The 25497-nt window shown below is 32.9% G+C and overlaps 2 protein-coding genes across 2 annotated transcripts in view; one reads left to right on the top strand and one right to left on the bottom strand.

The window, feature by feature from the left end:
• Positions 1-17200, bottom strand: part of LOC148626139 (uncharacterized) — a 61652-nt gene extending 44452 nt beyond the window's left edge. The window contains exons 1-10 of the mRNA XM_088569851.1: positions 16781-17200; positions 14120-14176; positions 12129-12263; positions 11366-11410; positions 9977-10039; positions 8694-8774; positions 8014-8085; positions 6717-6779; positions 4636-4716; positions 1309-1470 (exon numbers count right to left, since the gene is read on the bottom strand). Coding sequence (XP_088425977.1) covers positions 1309-1470; positions 4636-4716; positions 6717-6779; positions 8014-8085; positions 8694-8774; positions 9977-10039; positions 11366-11410; positions 12129-12263; positions 14120-14176; positions 16781-16849 — 828 coding nt within the window. The 5' untranslated portion in view covers positions 16850-17200. The remainder of the gene's footprint in view (positions 1-1308; positions 1471-4635; positions 4717-6716; positions 6780-8013; positions 8086-8693; positions 8775-9976; positions 10040-11365; positions 11411-12128; positions 12264-14119; positions 14177-16780) is intronic.
• Positions 17201-17680: 480 nt separating this feature from the next.
• The window catches only part of LOC148626138 (uncharacterized), a 71376-nt gene continuing 63559 nt past the window's right edge, over positions 17681-25497 (top strand). The window contains exons 1-2 of the mRNA XM_088569850.1: positions 17681-17937; positions 18259-18313. Of these exons, the coding sequence (XP_088425976.1) occupies positions 17927-17937; positions 18259-18313 (66 nt within the window). The 5' untranslated portion in view covers positions 17681-17926. The remainder of the gene's footprint in view (positions 17938-18258; positions 18314-25497) is intronic.

Here is a 25497-nt window from a genome sequence, read left to right as displayed (position 1 = left end):
ATGTTTTAATTAAAAGATCTTTAAAATTCATTGTTTTTCTGTACGGCATATACTGTGATTTCTATTGAAAATAAAGAGCTACACCAAAAGTACATTATTTGTCCTTTATACTGAAGTACCACTCCAGATCAGAATCATGCAAGATATGATTTATGGTTGGAAAGCCTACATATTATTATTTTTTTTAAATATTTTTGATAAAATGTTATAGTAACAGAAATTAACATGTGGCTTTTCATATAACCCTTGTTATTATATAGAATGCACTGTAGAATTCAAAATTAAGGGAGATAACTTTGTACCTCTCCAAAGAGCAGACAGATTGGGATGAACAATTATATATTTCATCATAGAGACCTATCGGTATAAAGCATCTTAATAACAAAAATAAAAATATGTAACCATTTTTAGGGTGTATCACATATTACAGAATTTGCATGATTTTTACAAAGACTAATACTTAAAATGAGTATTAATGATTGGCTAATGGTAATTGAGAGCATTGCTCTCTGTAGTGTTCTTTATGAGTGCTCTCTATGATGGTGCCCTAAAAATATGCCCCACAATATGCACTAATTCAAATTACATGATGTGGAAGGTATGGACCAGGCATGACAGAATTATAGGTAAACAACCCCCTTTTTATTAGTTAAGAATGAGAACATGAAAATTCAAAATTTGAAATTATTAAAGATCAAAAGAGAAAAACACTTTCTCAAAGTGTCACTGAAATTGCTCAGTGTTGATAAACTCAAGTTTGATAATGGGTAATCAAGCAATAAAGTGCCATTTCTTGAATAAAAATGAAAAAAAAACAAATACAAAAACAACAACAGAAGGAGCATGTATCAAAAATTACTGAAGAGTCATGAAAATTGCGGGTAGAATTTTTGAGTTTTGTGTTTTTGTATTCGATTTTTTTTTTAATAAAGTCTCATAATTCTAGAATACAACTTATGAATCAAAATCAACAGAAGTTACAATATCTATAGAAATTAATAATTCTCTCAAAGTTTCTTTCAAATCAATAGAAGCATTTTTTGTTGTTGTGCAAAAATTGAAATTTCTCTTTCTTTTATCAATAATACAGATACTTTTTTAACAGTCAAAAGTGTGCTTACTTCAACAGAAAAAACTCCCAAAGTTTCATGAAAATGGTGGAAGAATTTTTAAATTATTGTGTGAAGTGTGAAGGACAAACAGATCGATGGATAATAGCATACCATAATACATCCCATCTAGAAAAACGGTCGTATCAAAGCAAATAAAACATAAAACATTTAAAATCTCTCATGTAGGTATACTAACATCTTCTCCACGATCTCCTGGTAAGCCCCTAATTCCATCAGATCCTTCTTCTCCTGGGTAGCCCTTGTCACCATCAGCTCCTGGTAGAGCTTCTCCTTCTGAACCAGTTCCTTCTCCACTAATCCCTGTAGGACCTGGTGGACCAATGGATCCTCTATCTCCCTTTCAATTAAAAATACACGAAACATCAATAAACATTTATAACAACAAAGTTTTGATGGAGCTTAGACAGATTGCTCTGACAGTATTCATAATTTAGAATGGAAGACATCATATCAGCTCTTGCATATACTTGTTAGCAAACTGGTGAAAAAACAGGAGATTTGTCGTTGTCTCAGCTGGAAATTTGGTTTGAAAAATGGAGTTTTTTTATTTGGTGTTTTTATGTGGAGTATCACGTCAGTTATGTGTGAAACTTATGGAAAATCTGAAGTGTTAAATCTATTTCATTGAAAACTTTGCTGAATATTTATAGTCATATACGGTAGAATTGGAAAAGATAGAAGCTCAACCAGACATGGGAGCTTCTTTTGTAAGCAAATAAAAAAATGGTGAACAAAATAATTTTAACAGAATGATGTTCAGAAACCATAGATTTTAGACTGGCATGAGTTTACTGGAATATTGATTACATGTTACAGGTAATATGGTCACAAGATTGTAGTAAATACCATTGAGGATATCACATGATGTTTAAATTTAGATCATCTCGAAGACTGCAAAGGAGACACAAATAATGGGACCATATTCTAGATTTATTCTATTGTTAATGTAGTAAGTATAATGTACATCTAAATTAATATGAAATCGCCTCTTGAGATTCAAAAATATCCATTTCTGTTTCCATGGTAGGGCTGTAGGAAGGTGCTCATTCTAGTAGATCTCATCTACCAATGGCAGGTTCACATGTACCGGTATGCATTAGTGGTGTTCTCAAAATTGATTTTGTTATTATGGTAATAGTTTATAAATTAATGGAACTAATTTTACTTGTAATTTCATGTTTAGATAAAAATATACCTTTTTTGTATATGATTACAAGTGATTGTTCAACCCTATATCATTTACCCTATATCGCATATCCTATATCACACTCCTAAACCTATATCACATACCCTATATAATACCTCTAGACCTATATCACATACCCTATATCATACCTCTAGACCTATATCACATACCCTATATCATACCTCTAGACCTATATCGCATACCCTATTTCACACCTCTATCGCATACCCTATTTCACACCTCTAGACCTATATCGCATACCCTATATCACACCCCTACACCTAAAATGCATCCCTTTGTGGAACATATCTGAAGTATAGTTAAATATATGGTATAATGAACATGACATGTCAAAATCTATACATGTATAACATGTAGTATCAACTCTCGATCTATATTATTCTGCAGGCTGGTCGCCCTTGGGTTGATACAGCATGTGATACAAATTCTGACATGATATTCAGTATTTATCATGTATTTAGATCAAAATATAACTTTTTTGCATATGCATTATAAGTGTTTGTTTAAACCCTTTATTGTTCATCCTATATCACACCCCTTTACAGATCATACTTGAAGTATGGTTGAAATATTTGATATAATGAACATGAGATGTCAAAACTGTATCACATGCTGTATCAACTGCAAGACTCCTATATCACCCCGCGGGGCATTGGCCCATGGGGTGATACAGGTCGAGGGTTGATACAGCATGCAATACAGATTTAGACATGAAATATTCAGTATGTACTTCAAGTATGTTCTGCGAAAGGATGCGATATAGGTCTAGGTGTGTGATATAGATTATGCGATATATATCTAGAGGTGTGATATAGGGTATGCAATATAGGGTAAACAATATGTTCCAGTCAAAGATTATTTTGATATATCTACCCATATTCTGGTACTGCAGTTTTGTAATCTTTAGTTTTGCATACATGTTTCATGCATGTTTAATGTGTGCTAAATGTTCCCAATAAATTGTTTAACATATATATTTTTAACATGCATAAAACCTGTGAAGTACTTTTCCTGTGTGCTTCATCATATTAGCAGATTTTTTATTATATAAATTTGATTCAGTGAAGCATTTTTTTTAGTCTATTACTGCTTCTTTTTTTATCATTTATTATTTACAAGAACATGACAAAGATGAGAATCAACAAGAAATAGCAAAGCTCACTAGTAATACCCAGACATTGGTTTTACCGAGTCAACCAAATACCGGGATGTGGAAATTGTTGAAATCGGAAGTAAACATATGATAAATAAAGAACTGTAAAGGTAAATTCCAGATTTGAAAAAGCAGAAGAAAATCATGTCTGAATACCCCTGCTTTCAATCGTGATATAAGGAAAAGGAACAAAGTCCTCTGTTAACAGGAAGTTGTTGATTAAAAAAAAAATACTTCATCCATATAGCATACCTACAGGAAGAACGTGTCAAAATTTTCAAGCCACTGAGAAAAGTGTGACCAAAAAATTGTAAAGTAAAAAAAAAATTAACAAAGTCCTCGGTAAACAGAAAGTTATTGTTGAATTTTTCCGAAAACTGATTCCACCATATGGCATACCTACAGGAAGTATGTGTTAAAGTTTCAAGCTGCTGTGTTGAGTAGTTGCTGAGAAAACTGTGACGGAAACATGGACACATGGACAAGGGTAAAACAGTATACCCCTTTCCTTTGGAGCAGGGGTATAATAAGAATTGGTTGTATTTATTAACCAGTGTTCTCGGATTCCATTTTCTAGTCATAAAGACAAGTGCAATGTTGATGTGGAAAAGTTGTCTTTTAAACTTCAGCTTATGATAAATCTCAGCAAGCGACACACTTTTATTTCAGAAAGGATTTGTTATGTTCAGAAAGAGGCAGAGAAAGTGGTTCAAATAAGCAGTGAGCGAAGGTCTGTAACCCATGATTACTAAACCTGACACCTTGTAGTTCCTTTTTGTTTCCCAAATCCTAGACCTTCAATTTCTTACACTGACATTTTATTGAGGACTTTTTATGTAAAGTTTATCTGTGATTAGAAATTTGAAAAAAATGCTTTATACCTTTCCTATTTTTATCTTGTTTGTAGCAGGAAACAAGACTTTAATTTTTGGAGCCTTATGAAAAGGGGAGATAAAATTACTTAATTTTCAATCGCAAAGCTGATACATTTTTTTGGGGTTGTAACCAATATTTGATGACAATATTTAGTAACAATAGTCTAGTGGTTAAAAGCATTGCAGACATGGACATCACTGTCGAAAATATAATTTTCACAAATTCTGTTAAAAAAATTGAAAAAAAATGTGACTGTTAAGCAATACCCTGTCTCCTTTGATCCTAGTTTCAGCTTGTTTGCCCATCTCTCCCTTCATACCAGGAATTCCATCATTTCCTTGTTCTCCCTGAAATAAAACAAATATTCATTTATTCATGAAAGAGTAAGAATCATTGTCTTCAGAAGGGGTAAATTCATTGTATTCAGATGGGGTAGATTCTTTGTATTCAGGTGGGGTAGATTCTTTGTATTCAGATGGGGTAGATTCATTGTATTGAGATGGGGGTAAATTCTTTGTATTCAGATGGGGGTAGGTTCATTGTATTCAGATGGGGGTAAATTCTTTGTATTCAGATGGGGTAGATTCTTTGTATTCAGATGGGGGTAGATTCTTTGTATTCAGATGGGGGTAGATTCATTGTATTCAGATGGGGTAGATTCTTTGTATTCAGATGGGGTAGATTCTTTGTATTCAGATGGGGTAGATTCATTGTATTCAGATGAAGAAAAATCTTTGTATTGTACCATTCATTGTCAGTGTATTTAGAAGGGTATGTATCATTTTATTCAGGCCTGTTAATGCTAATTTATGATAAACTCAACTTAGGCAAAATTTTAAGAAAATTACCCATAAAATCCTGATTTTTGTGAACAAAGGAGACTCAAAATCTGTAGAGCAATATTTGCAGTAGAGTACATTTGAAGAGAATACAAACAATCTTTTTAGGTAATCACCACTAAAGTACTAAGACCACAATGTTTCCGGTTTAATGGAGTAGTTTCAAAAATAGCACCAAAAAAAACATACTAATAAAGGCTCTGAAGAGTCTATTGAAATTAAATAGTCATGTCATTTGATCATTTAGGCAAAAGGTTTATAGGGTTTCCTATACTTTCATCATTCCTGCCTTCCATTGCCTGAGCCAAATTAAAGCAGAGATATACGCCAAAATGTGTAACCCAAACTGTTTCAATAGTAACGTTGAGTGGCTGCAGCCACCTGCTGAAGCATCTGAGACACACAAGAAGTGGATCCTTCGTAGAAGGCAATGAGGTGATTAACCATATCAAGTTTAAAAAAATAATGTCTATGGTTTAAGAGGAGTTGATCTTTAAAAATGACCAATAAGGAGCTAAAAATGCCTTAAGCAGCCATCTTGTTGGTTCAAGCGGAACCAAAAGTGAATCATTTGTAGAAGCTCTAAAATACATTATCTTGCCAAGTTTGGTTAAACTGGTCAAATGGTTCTCATATAGTTGAGCAAAATGTGAAGAGTTTATGGACAACTGACATAAAGTGATGGCATTAGCTCACTAGGACCTTTGATACAGGTGAGCTAAAAAGGGCATTAACTCCAGCAAAGGTTTATAATTTTCACAAAAATTTTATCACCAAGCTGGACACTTTTACCCGTCAGAATTTGGTTTAATCAAACAGTTCTGAAGTAATATGTGAAAAACGATAAACTTAAAGATACTTTATAGATTGATTGATTGATTGTTGGTGTTTAACACCCTAAAACAGCAATATTTCAGCTATATTCAGGCGATGAAAGATACCTTATAAAAGAGTCATACTAACATTCATTGAATTCTGTCCAGCAACATGGACATGTGGATGACAGTGATGATGGATGCGCCAAGTGATGGCAATAGCTCACCTAGCCTTTGCATAAAACCGAAAGTCAGGTAAAAAATAATACTAAAAAAAATTCCAGGTCAGAAAATCCTATCCTAGTCCACCATAGAAATCAAATGGTTATTCCTTTACATACTTTGCATTCATGTTTACACACATGGAAAAAATTTGGACTAAAATGTACTTCAGTGTTACAGAAAATCAACATATTTTCGTGGAAACTTATTTTCTCTTGCTAGAAAATTTATTTTTGTGACTTATTATGAGGCAAAAGTACCTCCATAATTTTAAAATTTCATACATTTTTATTAAACAAAATGACAAAAAGTACCTCCTACAAAACCTAAGGTACCTGCATTGCAAAAACATAATGAAACCTCTGTATGAGATGTAATCAGAGCAATTTATTTTAATGATTTTTTTTCTCATCTATGAAATTGGAAAAAAAATAAACAATTGTTTTACAGTTAGTCTCCAGTAAAACATACCTGGTCTCCATTATCTCCCCGGATACCTTGTTCTCCTTTGAAACCTGGCAATCCTTTTTGTCCCTGAAGAAAAAAAAGAAATGGTGGCCATTGGTTTTTTGAACTACGCAGGTGGCAAAACAAAAAATAACACTTAATTTTCCTATTAAGCATGTTAAGGAAGTTTGCAATTAATAAATTTGCATACCAGTAACTTGAGATTTAGCACTCACAAAATCGGACTCAAAATCTGTGATATTTTATGAAATAAAATGCTTTACAGAGTGCAGCCTGATTTAACCACAGAAGTTGAACCCTAAACAGTTGGGGCAAGTATGGACACACAATTCGAACTTGAGACAGCTTTGAATTTTGATTACAATAAGTCATTTGACACAGGATAAGAATTTGATCAGAATCAAAGTGGTAATTTTATGGCCATGGTCCAAGTCAAAACCCCCAAAATTAATCACAACCTTCCTTCCTGGGTATGGCACCATGTGGTACAATTTCAAAGCGATCCATTCCTTTTTACTCAAGTAATCATCAAGAAGTTAGAATTAAATGTTTTGTCTGTTGCTGTTTAATATGACAACAGAAGTCAAACCATGAACAGTTGGGGCAAGTATGGATACACCATTCAAACTTGATACAGCTTTGAATTTTGATGATAATTAGGCATTTGACACAGGAAAAGAATTTGACGAGAATTGAAGCGGTCACTTTTTGACCCTTTATTCCTAATAAGTTAAAACCTCAAAAATCAATGCAAACCTTCTTTTAGGGGTATTGCAACCGTCTTACAATTTCAAAGCAATTCATTCCTTATTACTTAAATTATTATCCAGAAATAAAAAAAAAAAACTTGTTTCTGGCCCCTTTGTCACTCCTTATTTGTACTTGGCCCGAGTCACAACCAAAAAAATCAATCCCAGTCTTCCTTTAGTGCTATGGCACCTTGTAGCAAAATTTATATGAGATCCATATCATTTTATTGAAATAAAATCTACGTGCATTTATTTAATAAAATTTGATGTAGTTTATGTTATGTATAAAAATATAAAAACTGTGTGTTAAAAATGCATATAATATAAAAACTGTATGTTAAAAATGCATATAATATAAAAACTGTGTGTTAAAAATGCATATAATATAAAAACTGTATGTTAAAAATGCATACATGTATAATATAAAAACTGTGTGTTAAAAATGCATATAATATAAAAACTGTATGTTAAAAGCTAAAAATCCATTTCCACTACATGTATAATCATCTATTCAGATAAAAGATTAAATACTTAATAAAGAAGTGACTTACATTTAATCCTGGGTCTCCATTTTCACCAGATTCTCCTCTGAATCCGAAAGTTCCAATACCACCAGGATCTCCCTTAAATACATTAAACAAGGTATAAGATTGAACAAATTTTTCTGCAGGATCTGATGTAAGAGTCAAGAGATTCTGCATTTTTAACCATTGTAGATCTAATACATACCCAAAGTACATGAAGAAAGCATATTTATCATTGGTGCAATCTGAATTACTTCAAAAGTTGTTTCGTTTCAAATTTTTTTTTAACACAGCTCATCAATATCATTAAAATTTGTAGTACATATATATATATATATGGTTTTAGACTTTGCCAGTGAGGGATAGATCTTGAAGTACATACATGTATATATAAACCTATGCAAATTTTATATGATTCAAGGCTTTTCCAATAAGGGATAGAGCTATTTGTACTTAGTTGATAATGTGCCTGTATGTTGTTATATGGCCAATGTCTCGATCACCAGGAATATGCAAGGCTTCCTATAACACTTTGTGCATCTGTTAAAAAGTTGAAAAAATCCCTTCTTACTCCATATGTCATTTTGAAATACTTAACTTCCTATAGAATGATTTTTACCCATTCATGTTTCAAAGCATGTGCATATATGGGACGTTGCTGACACTTTATTCCTATTATCGAAAGCATGAGTTTTTCTCCGACTTACCTTTGGACCCCTACCACCAAGTTCTCCTCTGGAACCTTGTAAACCTGGTAACCCTGGAATACCATCACCTCCTCTTAAACCCTGGAATATTAGTGGAGTAATGCAACAATAACTTCAAAAAAACTGATAACACGATTTATTTTATTAATGGAAATCACCTGCTTTGGTTATAGTGATAAATGATGAATGACCTTTTTAGTCTTTTGAGGGCAATAACTCTTGAAATGAACTGAATTTAAAGTCTTTGGAAACTTTTGTTTACCATACCCTGGTTTCATAAAGAATATAAATTGAGATTTTTCTCAAAGCATTTCAACCAATTAGATTGCTTCTAATTATAGTTGAAGGATACGAGGACAATCTCTTGGGATTTTTTTACCCAGACCAACAGGATAATTTCAAAATTTAAAGGTTTTTCCTATCTGTTGTTTTTTCCAAGGCAGATGCAAACAAAGAAAAAAAAATGTCTTAATGTTGTTTCACAAGGACAATCAATCCCATAATACTATTTTTACAACTTTGACCAACAGGAAATCATTAATAGGATTTAAAAAAAACAAATGACAATACCAATAGTTGTAAAAAAAAAATACAATTTAGTGCTTGTATGAACCGTGGAGGCAGGTTATAAAACACTTCAGTCTGAGGATATTCTTAATTTCCATGGTAACTCCAATCAGTGTCTTTAAAATTGATTGATGCTGTTACAGTTTAGAATTTTCTCAAGGAGGTAGATCTACGTTAAGGGGCATAACTCATACAAATCATTGGTACGCTTGTTTAAACAATTTAACAAGAATCCCAGAAAAGCATCTAAGTAACTTAGATTACTTCATTCTGTTTCAAATGAATGCTTGACAGGCTTTGATGAAATAGAATACAAACATATCACTGATTTCATGTGTTATGTCCCTTACCCTAGGTTTACCTCCTTATGCAATTTGTCAAGTTTTGTTGTGCTGGCCAGGAGAGTATTCTTGTGACATAGTCTTTTTGGTTGTTATTTGTTGTTACATATTAAGCAGACCTTCATTACATGATTAGTATATAAAATTTTAATAAAAACTTCATTTCAATAGTAATAATTATTTTCAATTGAATACATATTGAATATTTGTGCCAATAGTGAATTTCAAATGAATATGTACTGAATATTGAATTAGTGTCAAGGAAGAATTTTAAATGAGTATCTATTGACTTCGAGCTAATAATGAAATTAAAAAGAAGAACTATTGACTGAAAGATTCCAGCCACCAGAATTTAGTCACTATTAAAGATCTTACCTTTGTACCATTGCATCCTGGGAAGCCAGGAGGACCAACAAGACCTTCTATTCCTTCTGTGCCCTATATATAAATCATATGGAAATGAAATATGAATCATAAACATCATTTAAATCTAAATCCACCCTTTGCACAAACTATAAAAATTATCATTGAAAAAAAAATACCATAAACCTTTCAGTCTAATTTCATAGATGTGACAAAATTGGTTTTAATGCTCAGTTCTGATCTTGTACTATGAAACCTGCCTTAGCAGAAAACCTGTCTAAAATGGATACTTTTCAAAGTTCCTTCATATTAGTTTTTAGGTATTTTTAACCAGGATAAATAACTGACCTCTCAAAATAAAAAAAATTCCCTCATCCAAAAGTGTTTGAACCAGGGCAAACATCATACCTCTCTAAACCGAACAAATTCTCCATTCCAAAAGGGTTTGAAACATGTAAACCACAAACCTCTCTAAATCAAATTAATTCTTCAGTTTAAAAGGGTTTGAACCAGGATAAACCATAGACCTCTCTAAATCAAACAAATTCTCCGGTCCTAAAGGGTTTGAAACATGATAGACCACAGACCTTTGTAACCCAAACAAATTCTCCAGTCCAAAATGGATTTGAACCAAGGTAAACCACAGACCTCTCTAAATCAAACAAATTCTTCAGTCCTTAAGGGTTTGAACCAGGGAAAACCACAAACCTCTCCAAATCAAAAGATTTGTCCAGTCTAGAAGGATTTGAACCAGGTTAAACCACAGACCTCTCTAAATCAAACAAATTCTCCAGCCCAAAATGTGTTTGAACCAGGTTAAACCACAGACCTCTCTAAATCAAACTAAGTCTTCAGTCCTAAAGGGTTTGACCCAGGTTAAACCACAGACCTCTTTAATCATTATATTTTAATTCAAAAAAGAATTTGGATTTGATAGGTTTTGCTGTACTAACAAACTGAACAGCTAAATCATGAACACATGCTGCCAAACTCATGAAAAAGATCTTGTTTCTCTTCATAACATAAATATGAAATTTTCCAACAGAATGTCATGCTACCTTGATCTACATCTAAACCAGCATTATTGTAGCTAGACTCTACCTGGTTTTACTTGATATGTGATAGGTGTCACTGGCAAAGCAGGAAATACTTACCCTTATGGAGCACCTGATGTCACTCACGATTTTTTTAAATGAAAGTTTATATTACAAATACTTTATTTCCATGTGTGGTGTTTTATTTTCCTTATCTTCAGTTTGTATATACAATTGTTTTTTTTATTCTGTTTTCTATGTTTTGCATGTACCAGTAGGTCATCACTGTGTCATGATTTTACGTTAAACCATGTATTTTGGTTTTTGATGTCTCGGTTGCATAATTCATCATAAAGAGAATACTTACAGGAGTACCAGGTACACCAGGAAAACCTGGAGCTCCAGCACCACCCTAAAATACAATCAGAGAATAATATTTTATCTTTACCATATCAACAAACAACAGTTGGAAATCAACTATTCTACGAATCAGGCAGTGGGTGTATGAAAAAAAAACATTATTTGAAAGCTAAGTTTGACTATTTGCATTATCAGAATCAAGGGAATCAAGGAAAACAGACAAGATTATCCATATCATGTTGGTCCATTGAGTTACAATTTCCTTGAAATGCACTGAAAATGAACATTTCAAGGGCAGATAACTCTGTCACAAACCTAATTATTCAAAGATTCTATTGCAAAATTTCTGAGCAAATCCAATGATGCAGAGATCAAATAGAAAAAGGATCCTTGAGTGGTATTATATTGTCTGATCTGTAGGATATTGACATGCATGTTTCTGATTTTTCCAATTCTACCTGATTCTTAAAGATACTATAAGGATTATACATTATATTCTGTGATACATTAGGTACATAAATATTCTAGAGTTGGTATATGATATTTTAAAAATGCAAATATCAGTGTAGTACAACATTCTATAATACATGTATTTGATAGAAACTGACTGTCTACCCCCTATTAAACCTAATAATCTTCCTCTAAAATCTCAGACTGAAATGAAATAATGCATACAAAATACAATGTAAGTATTTATCAAAATCCTGGACAACAAATACAAATTACTCAGTTATAAAATGCTGTATTTTGTACAAGCTTTAAAAACATACCCTAGGTCCTTGTGGTCCCTGGCCACCAAATTCTCCACTGTCACCATTCAGACCAGCAGGTCCTTCCCTTCCCATTGGACCCAGAAATCCAGGTAATCCTCTAGGTCCCTGTAGTCCTTGCAATCCTGACATTCCCTTTAAAATAATTTTTTTTTTAATTTCAGAAACCACAGCCTACAAAAGCATGATATTTTTACTAAAATTGAAAACATCAACTTTGTTAGTAGATACAACTTTCATTTTAGCCCTGCTTAAAGTTTGAGGTCAGTCATATTTTAAGATGGCATATTGGACAAGAGGCATTGCCAGAGGACAATATAGCCATTAAGACCAAAATCTATTTAAGAGCTAGTCCAGATAATTATGACACTCACAGAGGCATTTTTTTTTAAAAATCTGACATTTGTGCCTCACTAACAGTGAGACAACCCAGCAAAATAAAAATTAGCCTTAAGGAGGTAGACCTAGAGTAAGGGACATAACTCTTAAAAAATCATTGGAATGTTTGTATTCAGCATTTTATATCAATCTTATATGAGCATCTTATGAACTTGGATTCATTTTATTCTGTTTCAAATGGAAGCTTGAGAGGCTTTGGTGAAATTGAATATGATACAAACATATCACTCATTTCACGAGTTGTGTCCCTTACCCTAGGTCTACCTCCTTAATAGACAGCATAATTATTTTAACTATAACAGAGCCAAAAACGCATTACATAGTCACACAAAATATATGTACAAAGTCGTTGTTATTCGTACAAAAAATAGATTTGAAGAAGTGCTGAACATGTTGACCTTTTAATTATTTGATTCTGTAAATGATTCATGGCAATATTTCATTGTTTTTTTTTAAAGCCTTTGGCATTTTGCTGATTAAAATTCCTGATTAATTACCAGAGCTAATTCTAGAAATCTTCACAGCCCTCCTCTAGGATCCATGCTAAATAACTACATACATTAATTTTATTCATAATAGCACACTTTTTTTTCGTATTAGACAAGAATGGATGCTCAGCAAAATCCCATTTAGAACATACATGTACTGTGTGTTGTTGGTTAGCAAAATACCATAAGCACATACATGCCAGAATATAAGTTATATCTAGCCACTGGTAAGTTGAAGTATGTACTGTGGAAGCACTTTTATTTGTGAATTCCAATATTCATGGATAAGGGAAGACCTACAAATTCGTGGATTCTTGAATTCCTGGTTTTGAGGTTTTCAGTATACGCATCAATGGAAATCTCCTTTTCATTTAGAATCAAATTTCATGGATTGGCTTATCCATGAAAACCAGAAAATTGGTACCCCATGAACAATAGTACTTTCTCAGTACATTAAATTATAAAATCATAGACATTTCATTTCAGTATGATTGAAAAAAAAATACAACAGGTATGTTAGAAATAGTTCCAGTTGGAATAATCAACTTACATCAAAAATATGAAAACACAAACTTTACACTTGTAGCATTTACCTATACCAGTACATATATTTGATGAGTGAAATGTTCTTGGAAAACCTCTGGCGTCAATTTCACAGAAAGTCATAAGTGTAAAGCTGAACATAAGTAATGATGTCACAACCTAAATTAACATTGTGACGTCATAATTTATGATCAATTTCACATTTACAACTTTTTGTGAAAATGACACCTGTACTTTATTTGCCACTTTAAATTTGTTTAGGGCAATATACAATGTACATGATGTACATTAATGGACTCAATATTATGATGGAAAGTTATTATATTTATGTATGTTATTTCGACTTCAGGACCTCCTCAGATATTTCTGAAGCCCCTGAAATCAAATTGTAAAGGTCCAGAAATATTTATAGACCTCCTGATATAAAACAATTATTGTTGGAAGACCAAAAATAACTAAGGAGCTCCTTAAATAACGACAATTTTGACTAATTCCACATCTCATATATTGTAAACATGAATCAGTACTATCTAAATGCCTATTATCCATTTTAAGCCATACCTTCACACCCTTTTGTCCTGCACAGATACATGTTGTTTGGTGACATCCTTTGCACACCTATGAATAGAAAATAAAACAAAATGAAGACATCATTAAAAATCAGGGGTGGATCCAGGATTTTATGATGGGGAGGCGTAATAACTAGAATCAGTACATGTATAAAAGGACATATTTAATGACTGAATATGATAAATTGCCATATTCAATACAATATTTAGCTGATTACAACCATTTTTTTTTTTGGGGGGAAAAAAGGGGGTGTATGCCCATTATGCCCTCACCTGGACCCACCCCTGAAAAACATACTACCGGAACTTGTATCATGGCTGCAGCACGGGTAAAATATGATTTAATTTTAGTATTAGTCTTTATTAAAAAACAGACAGGAAGTGATTCATGCAGTTTTACTTCTTGTTCAGAAACCCTTGTAGATCACATAACCAGTCTTAGTTTTTCAATTTGGTGTTGCGCTTTTGAGGTAACATTTTTATAGATTGTACATGAAATTAGCACTTTGCAAGAGTTATCGCCCTTGATTTGGTTGATTTTAGTATGAGATTAAAGTGCAGTTTTCTCAAGAGTTCTTTTCTAATTATTGAAAGGACTATTGTCATATTAAAATATAGCACATGTAGACCAAAAAAGCATCATCTGATCCATGGGTTTTTCTACACCATGAATCACCTTATAATTACCATAGGCAGTGAATTTTATGGATTAGTAATTAAAGACAAGTTCTACCATTGTTTCTGTGTGAATTATTTTGAATGCACACATTTCATTTAATTTATTGTGAGTTAGTTTAGGCACAGACCATTTTCTTTTCGAGGGGGCCTGGAATGTTATGTTGATTGTTGAGTTAAAAAAAATTTTGGCACAAGGGCAAAAATAATAAATTTTTTAAAGCTGCAGCCAGAGTTAAATTTTTAAAAATTTTAATTAAAAATCTACATTGTTAAGTAATGGGGAAATATTGAATCATAATTTGTTTCTTGCCATTGCTGAGTGAAAAAAATGTTTTGCTCAAATAAATAATAATTTTTATCTTTTTATAAATATTAATCCTAGTCCCCCCTCCCCTTTTTCAATGTAAAATTTTAGGTTAAAGGAAGCCATCTTGAAATATGTTTACATCAAAAATTCATCTTAAACACAAAAACATAAGCCCATTAAAAATCTAAACAAAATTTAAACGAAAATTGCCAATACGTGTATGTGTCTACCGTGAGTGAAGAAATACATGTAGTTAAAATCAAAAAAGATGATTGGGGCTTTACGCTTTTGACAATCCTTACGGATCTCGAACAACCGACCCTGAAGGGGATTCTGTCAGTAGAAGCTTGTTAGTAGTTGGATGTAGCGGAGCCAGCTTTCGGGATACCTGATCGAAAACTCATAGTATGTCCTACTAGCGGCTGGGCTGCTCTGTTGACGCTCTGGCTTACTCCCAGACCCAACATTGGTCCGAGAGCTTTTTCCTTCTCTAACTATTTGGGAGTACGTCAACGTGTATAGTGAATAAAAAAAATCAAGAATAAGCTTTTTCGAATGAAACATGAATGTGAAGTGGCGGGAAATTAATAATCATGTGTTTTTTGTAATCATAGGCTCAGAATGGGAGAAAAATGTAATCCACAATACATGTATGTGGGCAGCTTACACTTATCACATGTAAGCAAGATTTATATCAAAAACTTTATAAAACCAACCTCATCAGATTAGAATGATAAGTTGCAATTAAGAAATAAAGAGAATTCTAAATTATGTAATAGTCAATGAAGATGACGACGACAAAGGCGCAAACGTCATACAGTTGATTGACAAGTCCTATATCGATGTTCAAACTCAAAAAAGCAATGAACACACACGAAGCAAAACAAAAATCAGAAACGAAGGCAAAATATTGTATCAAAGGTTTTAAAGGTTTTCGACAACAGTCAATATACCGGGAAGGGACAGGGGTTGGTTGTATTGCTAGTAAAGTAGAATTACTGTACCGCAGCTGGATAGTGAATGAATATTTGATAATAATGATATTTAATGAAATATGTATTACCCAGAAGACTAGTAAAGGCACCATACCAGGATCAACTAGTTCGTTGTTCTTGTGTAGCACAAATTTATTTATCTTATTCAAATCTAAATACATAGCTATGTAGATATTTTAGTTGTACTGTGCTAAGATGTTAAAATCATACCCGGATCCGATATAGAAGATGGGAGGTGCACTTAACGACGGGACAGAAAATATCACCATTAAGAGTGCACTTAGATGTTTCAAGCGAATATACATGTATATATTTTTTAAATTCTCTTAGGTATACCAAATTTCTAACGATTCTTGAAGAGAAATTTGTGGTTTCCTCTCTTGTTACATTTTCCTTTAACACTGGTTAGAAAATGTACATTAAAAACTGCGATATGTGGACAAATAAAAACCATAAAATCTGCGCCAACACTCATTTTTCGATGGCCATAGGACTGATAAACCATCGAAATTAAATAATATTATTTAACAATTAAATAATTACTAATCTAAAAAAGGTTTTTCTAAATAAAATACAGATAATAATATGGTATATGTTTTGTTAAAGGCGCCGCTTGACGAAGTGCTATTTAAGAGTTAATCGCATTCACTTTCAAGAAACAGACTATACTTACTGCTCCGCGAGCGATGTCCACTGCCAGTACAAGAACAAAGATACAAAAGAAAATTGTACTCTCTTTCATTTTTCCGATGTTAAATCCGAAGTTTTTCACTTCAGGAAAAGCGGAAACTTATTCAAATCCGCACCACAAAATCCGTATTGTCCAAATTATCGTGGTAGCAGACTACATTTCCTCCATTTTCTGTCGTGTAAAATGCAAATGTATCCTATCGCCTGCACGTTCACGCACTCCTACGCGCACAATGTATTCAAAAAATGTTTTGTAATTGTTCAAAATGAAGAAGAACTTTGGCGGAAATTTCTAATTCAAATAGTTTATGTTTAGGTCATCAGAGCATTCAAATTAACAAAAGTATTTTCACCAAACAGTCATGCTTCCTCAAGAACTCTTTTGTTTATCGAATGTGGATGAAGAGTGTGAATTCCTCACGAATTACATACACAAAGAGGCAGCTGTCAATCATATGCAAATCAGGGTTGATAAGATAATAAGTCTTTGTATTAAATTACATACAGATAAAAATATTATAAAACATACCCTAAAGATAGTCTTTGGGTATCCAGATTTTGAACATACAGACACCAAATTTATCACAGTCAGAAAAAAGTGAATACATTTTGGATTTATCATTAGCGCAAAAAGTTTCAAAATAAGTAGGTAGCGCAACGAAATTTCGCAAATTTAAATAATTAACAGGATTTTTGACAGAAGAAAAGTTTTGTGAAACGTGCTAGTGTGTTTTCTAAAGCATGGATATTCCCTTTTCTACGAAATAATTCCGTATTTCCTTAAACTTTGTATTAGAATTAGAAAATTAGTTTTGCGCGATCGAACTTGCAAGCGCCGCCCACCACTTCCATAACGGTCATCAGCACAGGCACTATCATCTGCAGTGTTACACAGACAGAACAAGAAGCGTGAAAGCGTCTATCCTTTTAAATGACTTCTTGAAATCAAAATATCTTTTTGAAAAGTGGAATTTGGCTGAGAAATTCTCGGCGGATTGTGGACGGCGGGATTGGCCGTTTGGTGCCGTTCTGAAGATTGTGAAACATCAAGAGAGGGACAAATTCATTGGAATATTGTGTAACTCGAACCTAGTTTTTGCCATAGTTCTTTCCGTATTCAAAGAGAGCCATGACTAGATGGTAAGTAATTTGCCTCAGTTTGTATTATATCTCTGTAAACGTTCATTATTTTATCATAAATTTGAGACTTTCCTATGAAATTTGTACATTTAACATTTTTTTTCCGTTTTCTGAAAATCTATAGTCTGTTTCAATTAACAACATGCAGACATCATGGTTTTCAGCGAAACATCAACGTTCCGATTAAACAAAGAAAAGAAAAGAAGATAAAATTAATTTAGGATTTCTTTTTTTTTTTAATAAAACGGTATTTTTTTAATTAAAAGTTAAAGTTTACATGTACGAAGAGTTAATGACTTCATAAATTTTTTATCATTTCAGGCTGTTTGGATTTGCCAGTTTGATATCGCTTTGTAGTTATCATGCTGTGTTAGCTGTAAGTAGTTTTTTCTTACATAATTTTAAGGAAAATAAATCTTCTTATCAGTTATTTACACTACCCAGAGAATTGGATACATATCGGTTATCTATATCTGATATCTTGTTGACGTATATTCCGGGTGGTGGCTGCAAGCCGTTCTTCCCGCGAAAATGTAAAGTTTAGAACTGTGATCTTTCTTGGCTATACTTGTAGTTAAGAACATAAATAAAACATTTATGTGTAATTCTGACACATGTAGACCCAAAGATATAATTAGATGAACTATGAGGTAATCCTGGACGGACGGACGGACAAACTTGTTACATTATTTTCTCTCAATATTAATCCTTATAGGCAAGTTTCTAAATATAGCCGAAAGTAACGCGTTCTTAAGATTTTTCAAAAGATGTGTCTTAAAATATCAAACACTTTAAGTTAAGAAGTTAATAAGTGTTTGAATCCCTCAGATCTTTAGCCCAAATTCTATCTGGCTCTGCAGCCCTTCTCATTTTTTATACTTATATTTCGAGTTAACATCCAAATAAAAAAAATGAGGATGGTTGCAGTCATCGGAAATTCGGACTATCGCATTGCCCGTATACAAAGCCTTTAATAGGAGTCACACTACAACGTAGTGGATTATTGGAATGCACTGCAAGAAAACAAACAATTACAAGTAATTTTATCAAGCACTAGAATTATGAATGGAAATGTTAGGGATTAGGTGGGGATTAGGGAAAATGTGATGGTCCTGAGAGGTTATTAAAATAATAATACAAGTAAACAAATCAACGAAAATACGTGTATGATGAAACCGAGACAGTAACAAAAAGTAGGACTTATTGTGCACTTATCGATGACATGAAAAGTAATGCAAGTTACAAGTCATACGGGGCTGCTGAAAAGTACACCCAACACTTTCAAATACAGTAATTCTGTACTTATTCTTAATTAAATCTATTTTGTAACAACAAGTAGGACTTATTGTGCACTTATCGATGACATGAAAAGTAATGTAAGTTACAAGTCATACGGGGATGCTGAAAAGTACACACAACACTTTCAACAACAGTAATTCTGCATTTATTCTTAATTCTATTGTGTAACAAAAAGAAGCACTTATTGTGCATTTAGCGATGACAAATGAAAAGTAAAGCAAGTTAAAAGGCACACAGGGATGCTGAAAAGTACACACAACACTTTCAACAACAGTAATTCTGCATTTACTCTTAATTAATTCTATTGTGTAACAAAAGGAAGGACTTATTGTGTACTTAGCGATGACAAATAAAAAGTAACGCAAGTCATGGGGGGGGGGGTGCTAAAAAGTACATCCAACACTTTCAACTACAGTAATTCTGTACTTATTTTTAATTTGTAACAAAAAGAAGGACTTATTGTGTACCTAGCGATGACATATAAAAAGTAACGCAAGTACAAGTCATAGGGGGGGGGTGCTAAAAAGTACACCCAACACTTTCAACTACAGTAATTCTGCACTTAAGATTCTTTAGAAGTTTCTGCCTACTCAGGATGAAGAAATATGCCAATCATGACCTGTTAAGTTCATTAACCTTTGACTTAATCACTATATTACACTTTCATATTGTTTTATTATAGCGATTTATACAATGAAGCGTTTTATTCATTACATGCATGAAATAGTGGGAAAAATTTATTTCCATGAGAACAGGAAACCACCACAGGATATTTACCCTCAGATTCTGAAGCATCTGTTTATGACAGTGGGGTGTCTAGACTTGAGTCAGCAACTTGGTATGTTGTACAACATAGGGTACTAGATAGCCTCACAAGTTGTGGGTTAAAACTCCATTGATAAATATTACATAAGTACACTGTGTGATGTCAGTGGCACATTGTGCTAATTATGTATTAATTTGAACCTGACAAACATCACAACAGGAGTCAAGTAATCATTGGCAGTAGATATAGGCCTAAAATTTTAATCAGCCTTCGTAAACTGTGCCGAATCTTGCAATCTTTTTTGTTTTCAGGACTATTTTACTACTGTCTTTATTTAGATCTTGCTAGAATAACTTGATATACTTTTGGCGTTCTGTGTGTGTGTGTTACATTAAGAATCTGTCTTCAGGTTTCGTAAATCTCTTTAAATCTTCACAGGTACAATTTGAGATTTCAAATTCGAATTAAGAATTCCCGGAAATGTTCAGTTAAAGATTTGGTCCGATCTTCAGTTAATTGCTATATTGCGAGACTTTCAGCATAGTGTCAAATCCACTTTTTTGTTTATTAATGTTCTGTATTTCCGAATTTTTTAATGGTGGGACTTCCGACCGGGTGCTATTGGCAAATTTCTTCCAGTTTTTTAACGATAGCAAAAAAATAGCGTTTGAAAAGGGGCTTTTATATTTGTAACTATACTCCTAAGTATGGGGGGGGGGGGGTGGGTGGGTGGGGGTGTTACATTGAAATTCGACCAATAATAGCACGGAATCACTATCTGAATCGGGTATTGAATTTACAAGGTTCCCTACTACCAAAGATTTTGGGGTGATGGTCCACTTAATACTACCAGTGCGGTAATACCAAGCTGCTCAAATAGTATTTTTTTGCAATCGTAAATTTGGAACAACTCTTTAAAATGCCTACTATATATTTTTTTCAAATGTAGATGTTGACCCCACTTCGTATACGAAACCTCCTTTATTAATTATATCTCAAATCTCTAAGATCAAAAATAGATCTAAGAATCACCGAAAATTAAATATATAAGCTGATTTGGCAGTGTATGTATTGGTTAATCAGAAGAGAACCTTACCATGAAATATTATTCTTATCATTATCTGGTGTTTTTTTTTTTTCTGGCAACTATCTCACGAACTGATTATAAAGCAATTCTTGTGTATCATAACCAAATATTTTCCCATAAAATACTTCTCTAAGTTCACTGTAAGGGATAGTATAGCAATTAAATTGTATTTTCTCATGCAAAAAAATTGAGAGCAAAATCAAAATGGAAAAACTTTTTCTGTATGAAAAGTGATTTTGTTTTAAAACATTTGCTGTAATTCATCGTAGATGACGTTTGTTTATGCCTATCAAGATACCCAAAAGTTTATCAGATTGTAACCTGAGCTACATATTCATAACAAATTTTCTAGTGCATTCTAGAATTCACAAAAATTTACATTCATAACTTTTTTAAGTGTACGTTCCTGCTTTGTCCACGACTAAAGTTGAGGTTTCTATTTTGTAACCTGAACTTTATAAACACTTCTATCACTTATAACAAAGTGTCCAGTCAGACAACTATTGGGTAATTAGTACTCCAGCAATGCTAGAGGTTTTCTATCAAACAATTTCTGACTTGGCACCAGTCTAACACTGATTTCCAATCTCTTAAACTGTAGACAGAAATGAACCTCAACCTTCTTAAATACATATGTAGCTGTTACTTTGGCCAATCTAGCATGAGATATGAAACTCAACTCCTTTCAGTACATATGTAGCAGTTACTTGGCCAATCTAGCATGAGATATGAAACTTAACTCCTTTCAGTACATATGTAGCAGTTACTTTGGCCAATCTAGCATGAGATATGAAACTTAACTCCTTTCAGTACATATGTAGCTGTTACTTTGGCCAATCTAGCATGAGATATGAAACTTAACTCCTTTCAGTACATATGTAGCTGTTACTTTGGCCAATCTAGCATGAGATATGAAACTCAACTCCCTTAAGTACATATGTAGCAGTTACTTGGCCAATCTAGCATGAGATATGAAACTCAACTCCCTTAAGTACATATGTAGCTGTTACTATGGCCAATCTACCTTGTACTTTTACTGGCTGTCACAGACCTTCTTCCAAGACAAATTTCATTTGGAACCATTTTACTTTAATATAATACAAGGAGACTGAAATTCACATTCACATTCAACTAAGTGTCAGATTCAGGGAGACCTGGATGTTGGACCCTCTTTTGTCAATTTTGAGGAATAGTGTGCAGATTTTAATCAGGCACCTCTTCTTATTCAAAAAAAGGTAATAAATATGACAAATATCTCAACAACTTTTGTCCAAATAAGGACACATATTCTAGAGGAAAATACATAAAATATTGTTCATAATTTGTAACTGTGATAGACCAATTAATTTTCCTGGAAAGAGGAAAAGTCTCAAATATGTTGATACATCAAAGAAGATATATAGCACATACAATGATAATGTTCATATAGGGGATAGTGACAATCACCTGGTGAACTTCCTTATGTATTTAACTGGACAATTAAGAAGGAGATTTAAATCTTCATCAGAGGTAGATTTAGATAAAATATGATAGGCATTTGAATATGTGTCTGATAGAAGGTTTAAAATGTCCAGTTCACTATACCTAAACTCTATCCCATGAACATCATAATTGTATGCACTGTAAAGTATATTCATTAATGAATCATGACCTAATTTCTGTATGTTAGTCAAATTTAACACTCAGTACATTAACCCCACATTTCACCAGATACCCTGGCTGATTATTTAAACTCCATAAACTTCACAAAATTTATGAAAGCTTTTAGACATTACATATCTGAAACAATTAATAATGTCTTATATCATATTTAAAAAAAGTGACACTTCCTCAACTATTTCCCCTCTTCCTCCTCTTCATTTTTTTATCCTACAAACATTTTCTCTTTCTTCTCATTATGGTACATCAATCATATGTTCAAAAAGCAGTATTTATTGGTTTGTAAATGGCATGAAATCAACATGATCTTCTCTGATGATCATCAAAACAATTCATTCTGACAGCCTCCACAGTAAGGAGTTAATTAAAAGATTCAGGTCAGGCCACACAATAAAGAAAAGTGTTTTAATATTACAGGAAATGCAATAAAAAGGCAATATAAACACGCTATCTAGTTCATATTAATGATGTCAGCTTGATAAACAAATTATTTGTTGATTTGATGTAAGATCTTTGAATACTGTAATATTGTCACACACTTAATTCTGTATTTAGAAAAGCAAGTTAAGAAATCTTGGGCATGTTTTACATTTTTGTATATCTTTTATGTACTAATAACGATGCAATATGATCATGGACAGATACAGGGGGAGGGGAACTTATGCCTGAAAATGTCGGTTGATTATTTAGAAAAAAATAGAAATCACCAGAACACCTCCCTTTTTTTCATGCCAGTCAGACCCCCCTTAGGAATTTCTGGATCTATAACTGGAAATACTCATGAGACAAGGACCTCAGAAGTTGAAAAAGCAGCAATCAAGCCGTGGATGCATGGCAGGCACTTTGGTGTGTATGACTCACAAACCTGTGAAATATTGTCAGCAGTTTATCTCAAATACCATCAGTGTTTGTTGACTGCTGATGTCTTGTCAGATCAAAAACATAAAAACATAACCAGATATGAAGTTCTGGATTCTCCAAAGCAGTGGGTGTAAGAGGTTGGTAGTATTGAGAACATATGCAACAACAAAATATTTTGACTTGATGCTGCAGGGCCAGATCCAGACATTTTGAGAAAAGTAGAGGTGTCAGCTGAGGTTCCTCAGAAAAAGGGGATGCTAGGACATTACTTGAGATTTTTTTGTCAATTTTACACATGAAAATGACAAATTTTCCTATAAAAAGGGGGTTGCCAACCCCCTGCAATCCCCCCTGGATCTGTCACTTTGCTGATTCCTTTTTAGCAGTACCTGGTGCAAAAGTGGGTATAAAAACAGAATTCAGGTTAAGAGGGCAAAAATAAGCATAAATATTTTTGGGGGTAGAATTTATGAATAATCAGGATTTCATGCAAAATCAAATTTATTTTTTCACAACTTTGAGGGGAAAGCAGATTTTGCCCCCTAAGAATTTGTACCTGACCTCATACAACAGAATTTAGTTTTAAAAGTTCAACGTTCATGGTACACAAGAACCATGTTTCATTATGATCTACAATATTTTATTTTCATTACAAAAAATACTTTCTTCTTACACTTGTTCTTTGTCATTTCTTTCCTTCAATTTACCTGAGTAACATCTTTTTTTATAAGATATAAAAGATAAAACAAAGGCCCCCATAGAGCTCAACTGATTGAACTTAATGATTTGTGGATCATATTACATTTTAATGATCAATAACTAAACAGTGCTGATTTGTACTGAACACCTCAGTCTCTATATCTAAATAATCACTGAAGCCTTTTCAAAACTCTTGACTGAAAATATATACAATACTAAAAACAATTCAGAAGTTTCTGTTAAATCAGTGAAATTTTTGTTCTACTTGAAATTCAACAAGATACTGTCAGCTGATTTTAATGTAAATTTTTAGGCATTTTGACTAAGACTTCAATAATGAAATAAAAGCAATTATGTGAATGAGAAATTTTATTCCATTATTATGATTTTATATTATATTGAAAGATTAACTGCCACCCATTAATGTTGCAAAATTATTTAATGTAGACATAAAAACTGTAAAATTGTCTACCTCTTCTGAAAGCCTACACAAAATTTTCTTACCAATGCTCAGAGTGCAGCATGAGTCATCCTTTCTTTGTCTGCAATGTAAAATGGATTTGACAATCAAGAATATTTACTACATGTAGTTATTAATAGTAATGGTTGAGTCAGGCATATACAGAACAACCCATAAAGCACTTAACATAACAATTAAAAAGAGTACACTTGATTAATGAAATGGCTTAGTTTCATTTACCTTTACTCCTAAATTGGAATTCATACTCCATGCATACTCTAACCAAGTCAGAATTAATGGAGTAACATACCCAGTGTTAGGTATTTTGTAACGGTGTAGACCATTTATTATTCTGAAAAGGAGGGCAACTTTTTCACCAACTCTAGCTAGCCAGATTAATTAAGGTAGCTCTCCCATTTATTGGAATTTCAAAATTTTCTCAATTCAGGGAATCTGAAAAGTATTTCATGTGAATTCATCATGGTAATGTGGTGCATTGTGAACAACTTATATTTTTCAATTAAGATTATATAAAGTACAAGAAAAAGCATTGGAAAGGGGAGATAACTCCATTGCAAGACATTTATCAAATATTACAAATATGGCTATATTTCAAGTGCTATTGATTTTTTGGGCCAAACTATTTTCTGGACAGCTACTTAGTATTTAAATGGAAATGAAATAACTTTATTTGAATTTTAATTCCAACCCAACATTTTTTTTTATGAC

The sequence above is a fragment of the Perna viridis genome, chromosome 2 (assembly GCF_037379345.1).
Source record: "Perna viridis isolate PV_CMFRI_1.1 ecotype Kerala chromosome 2, ASM3737934v1, whole genome shotgun sequence".
Taxonomy (NCBI): domain Eukaryota; kingdom Metazoa; phylum Mollusca; class Bivalvia; order Mytilida; family Mytilidae; genus Perna; species Perna viridis.
Note: the sequence above shows the minus strand (reverse complement) of the source record. Positions and strands in the feature narration are given on the sequence as shown.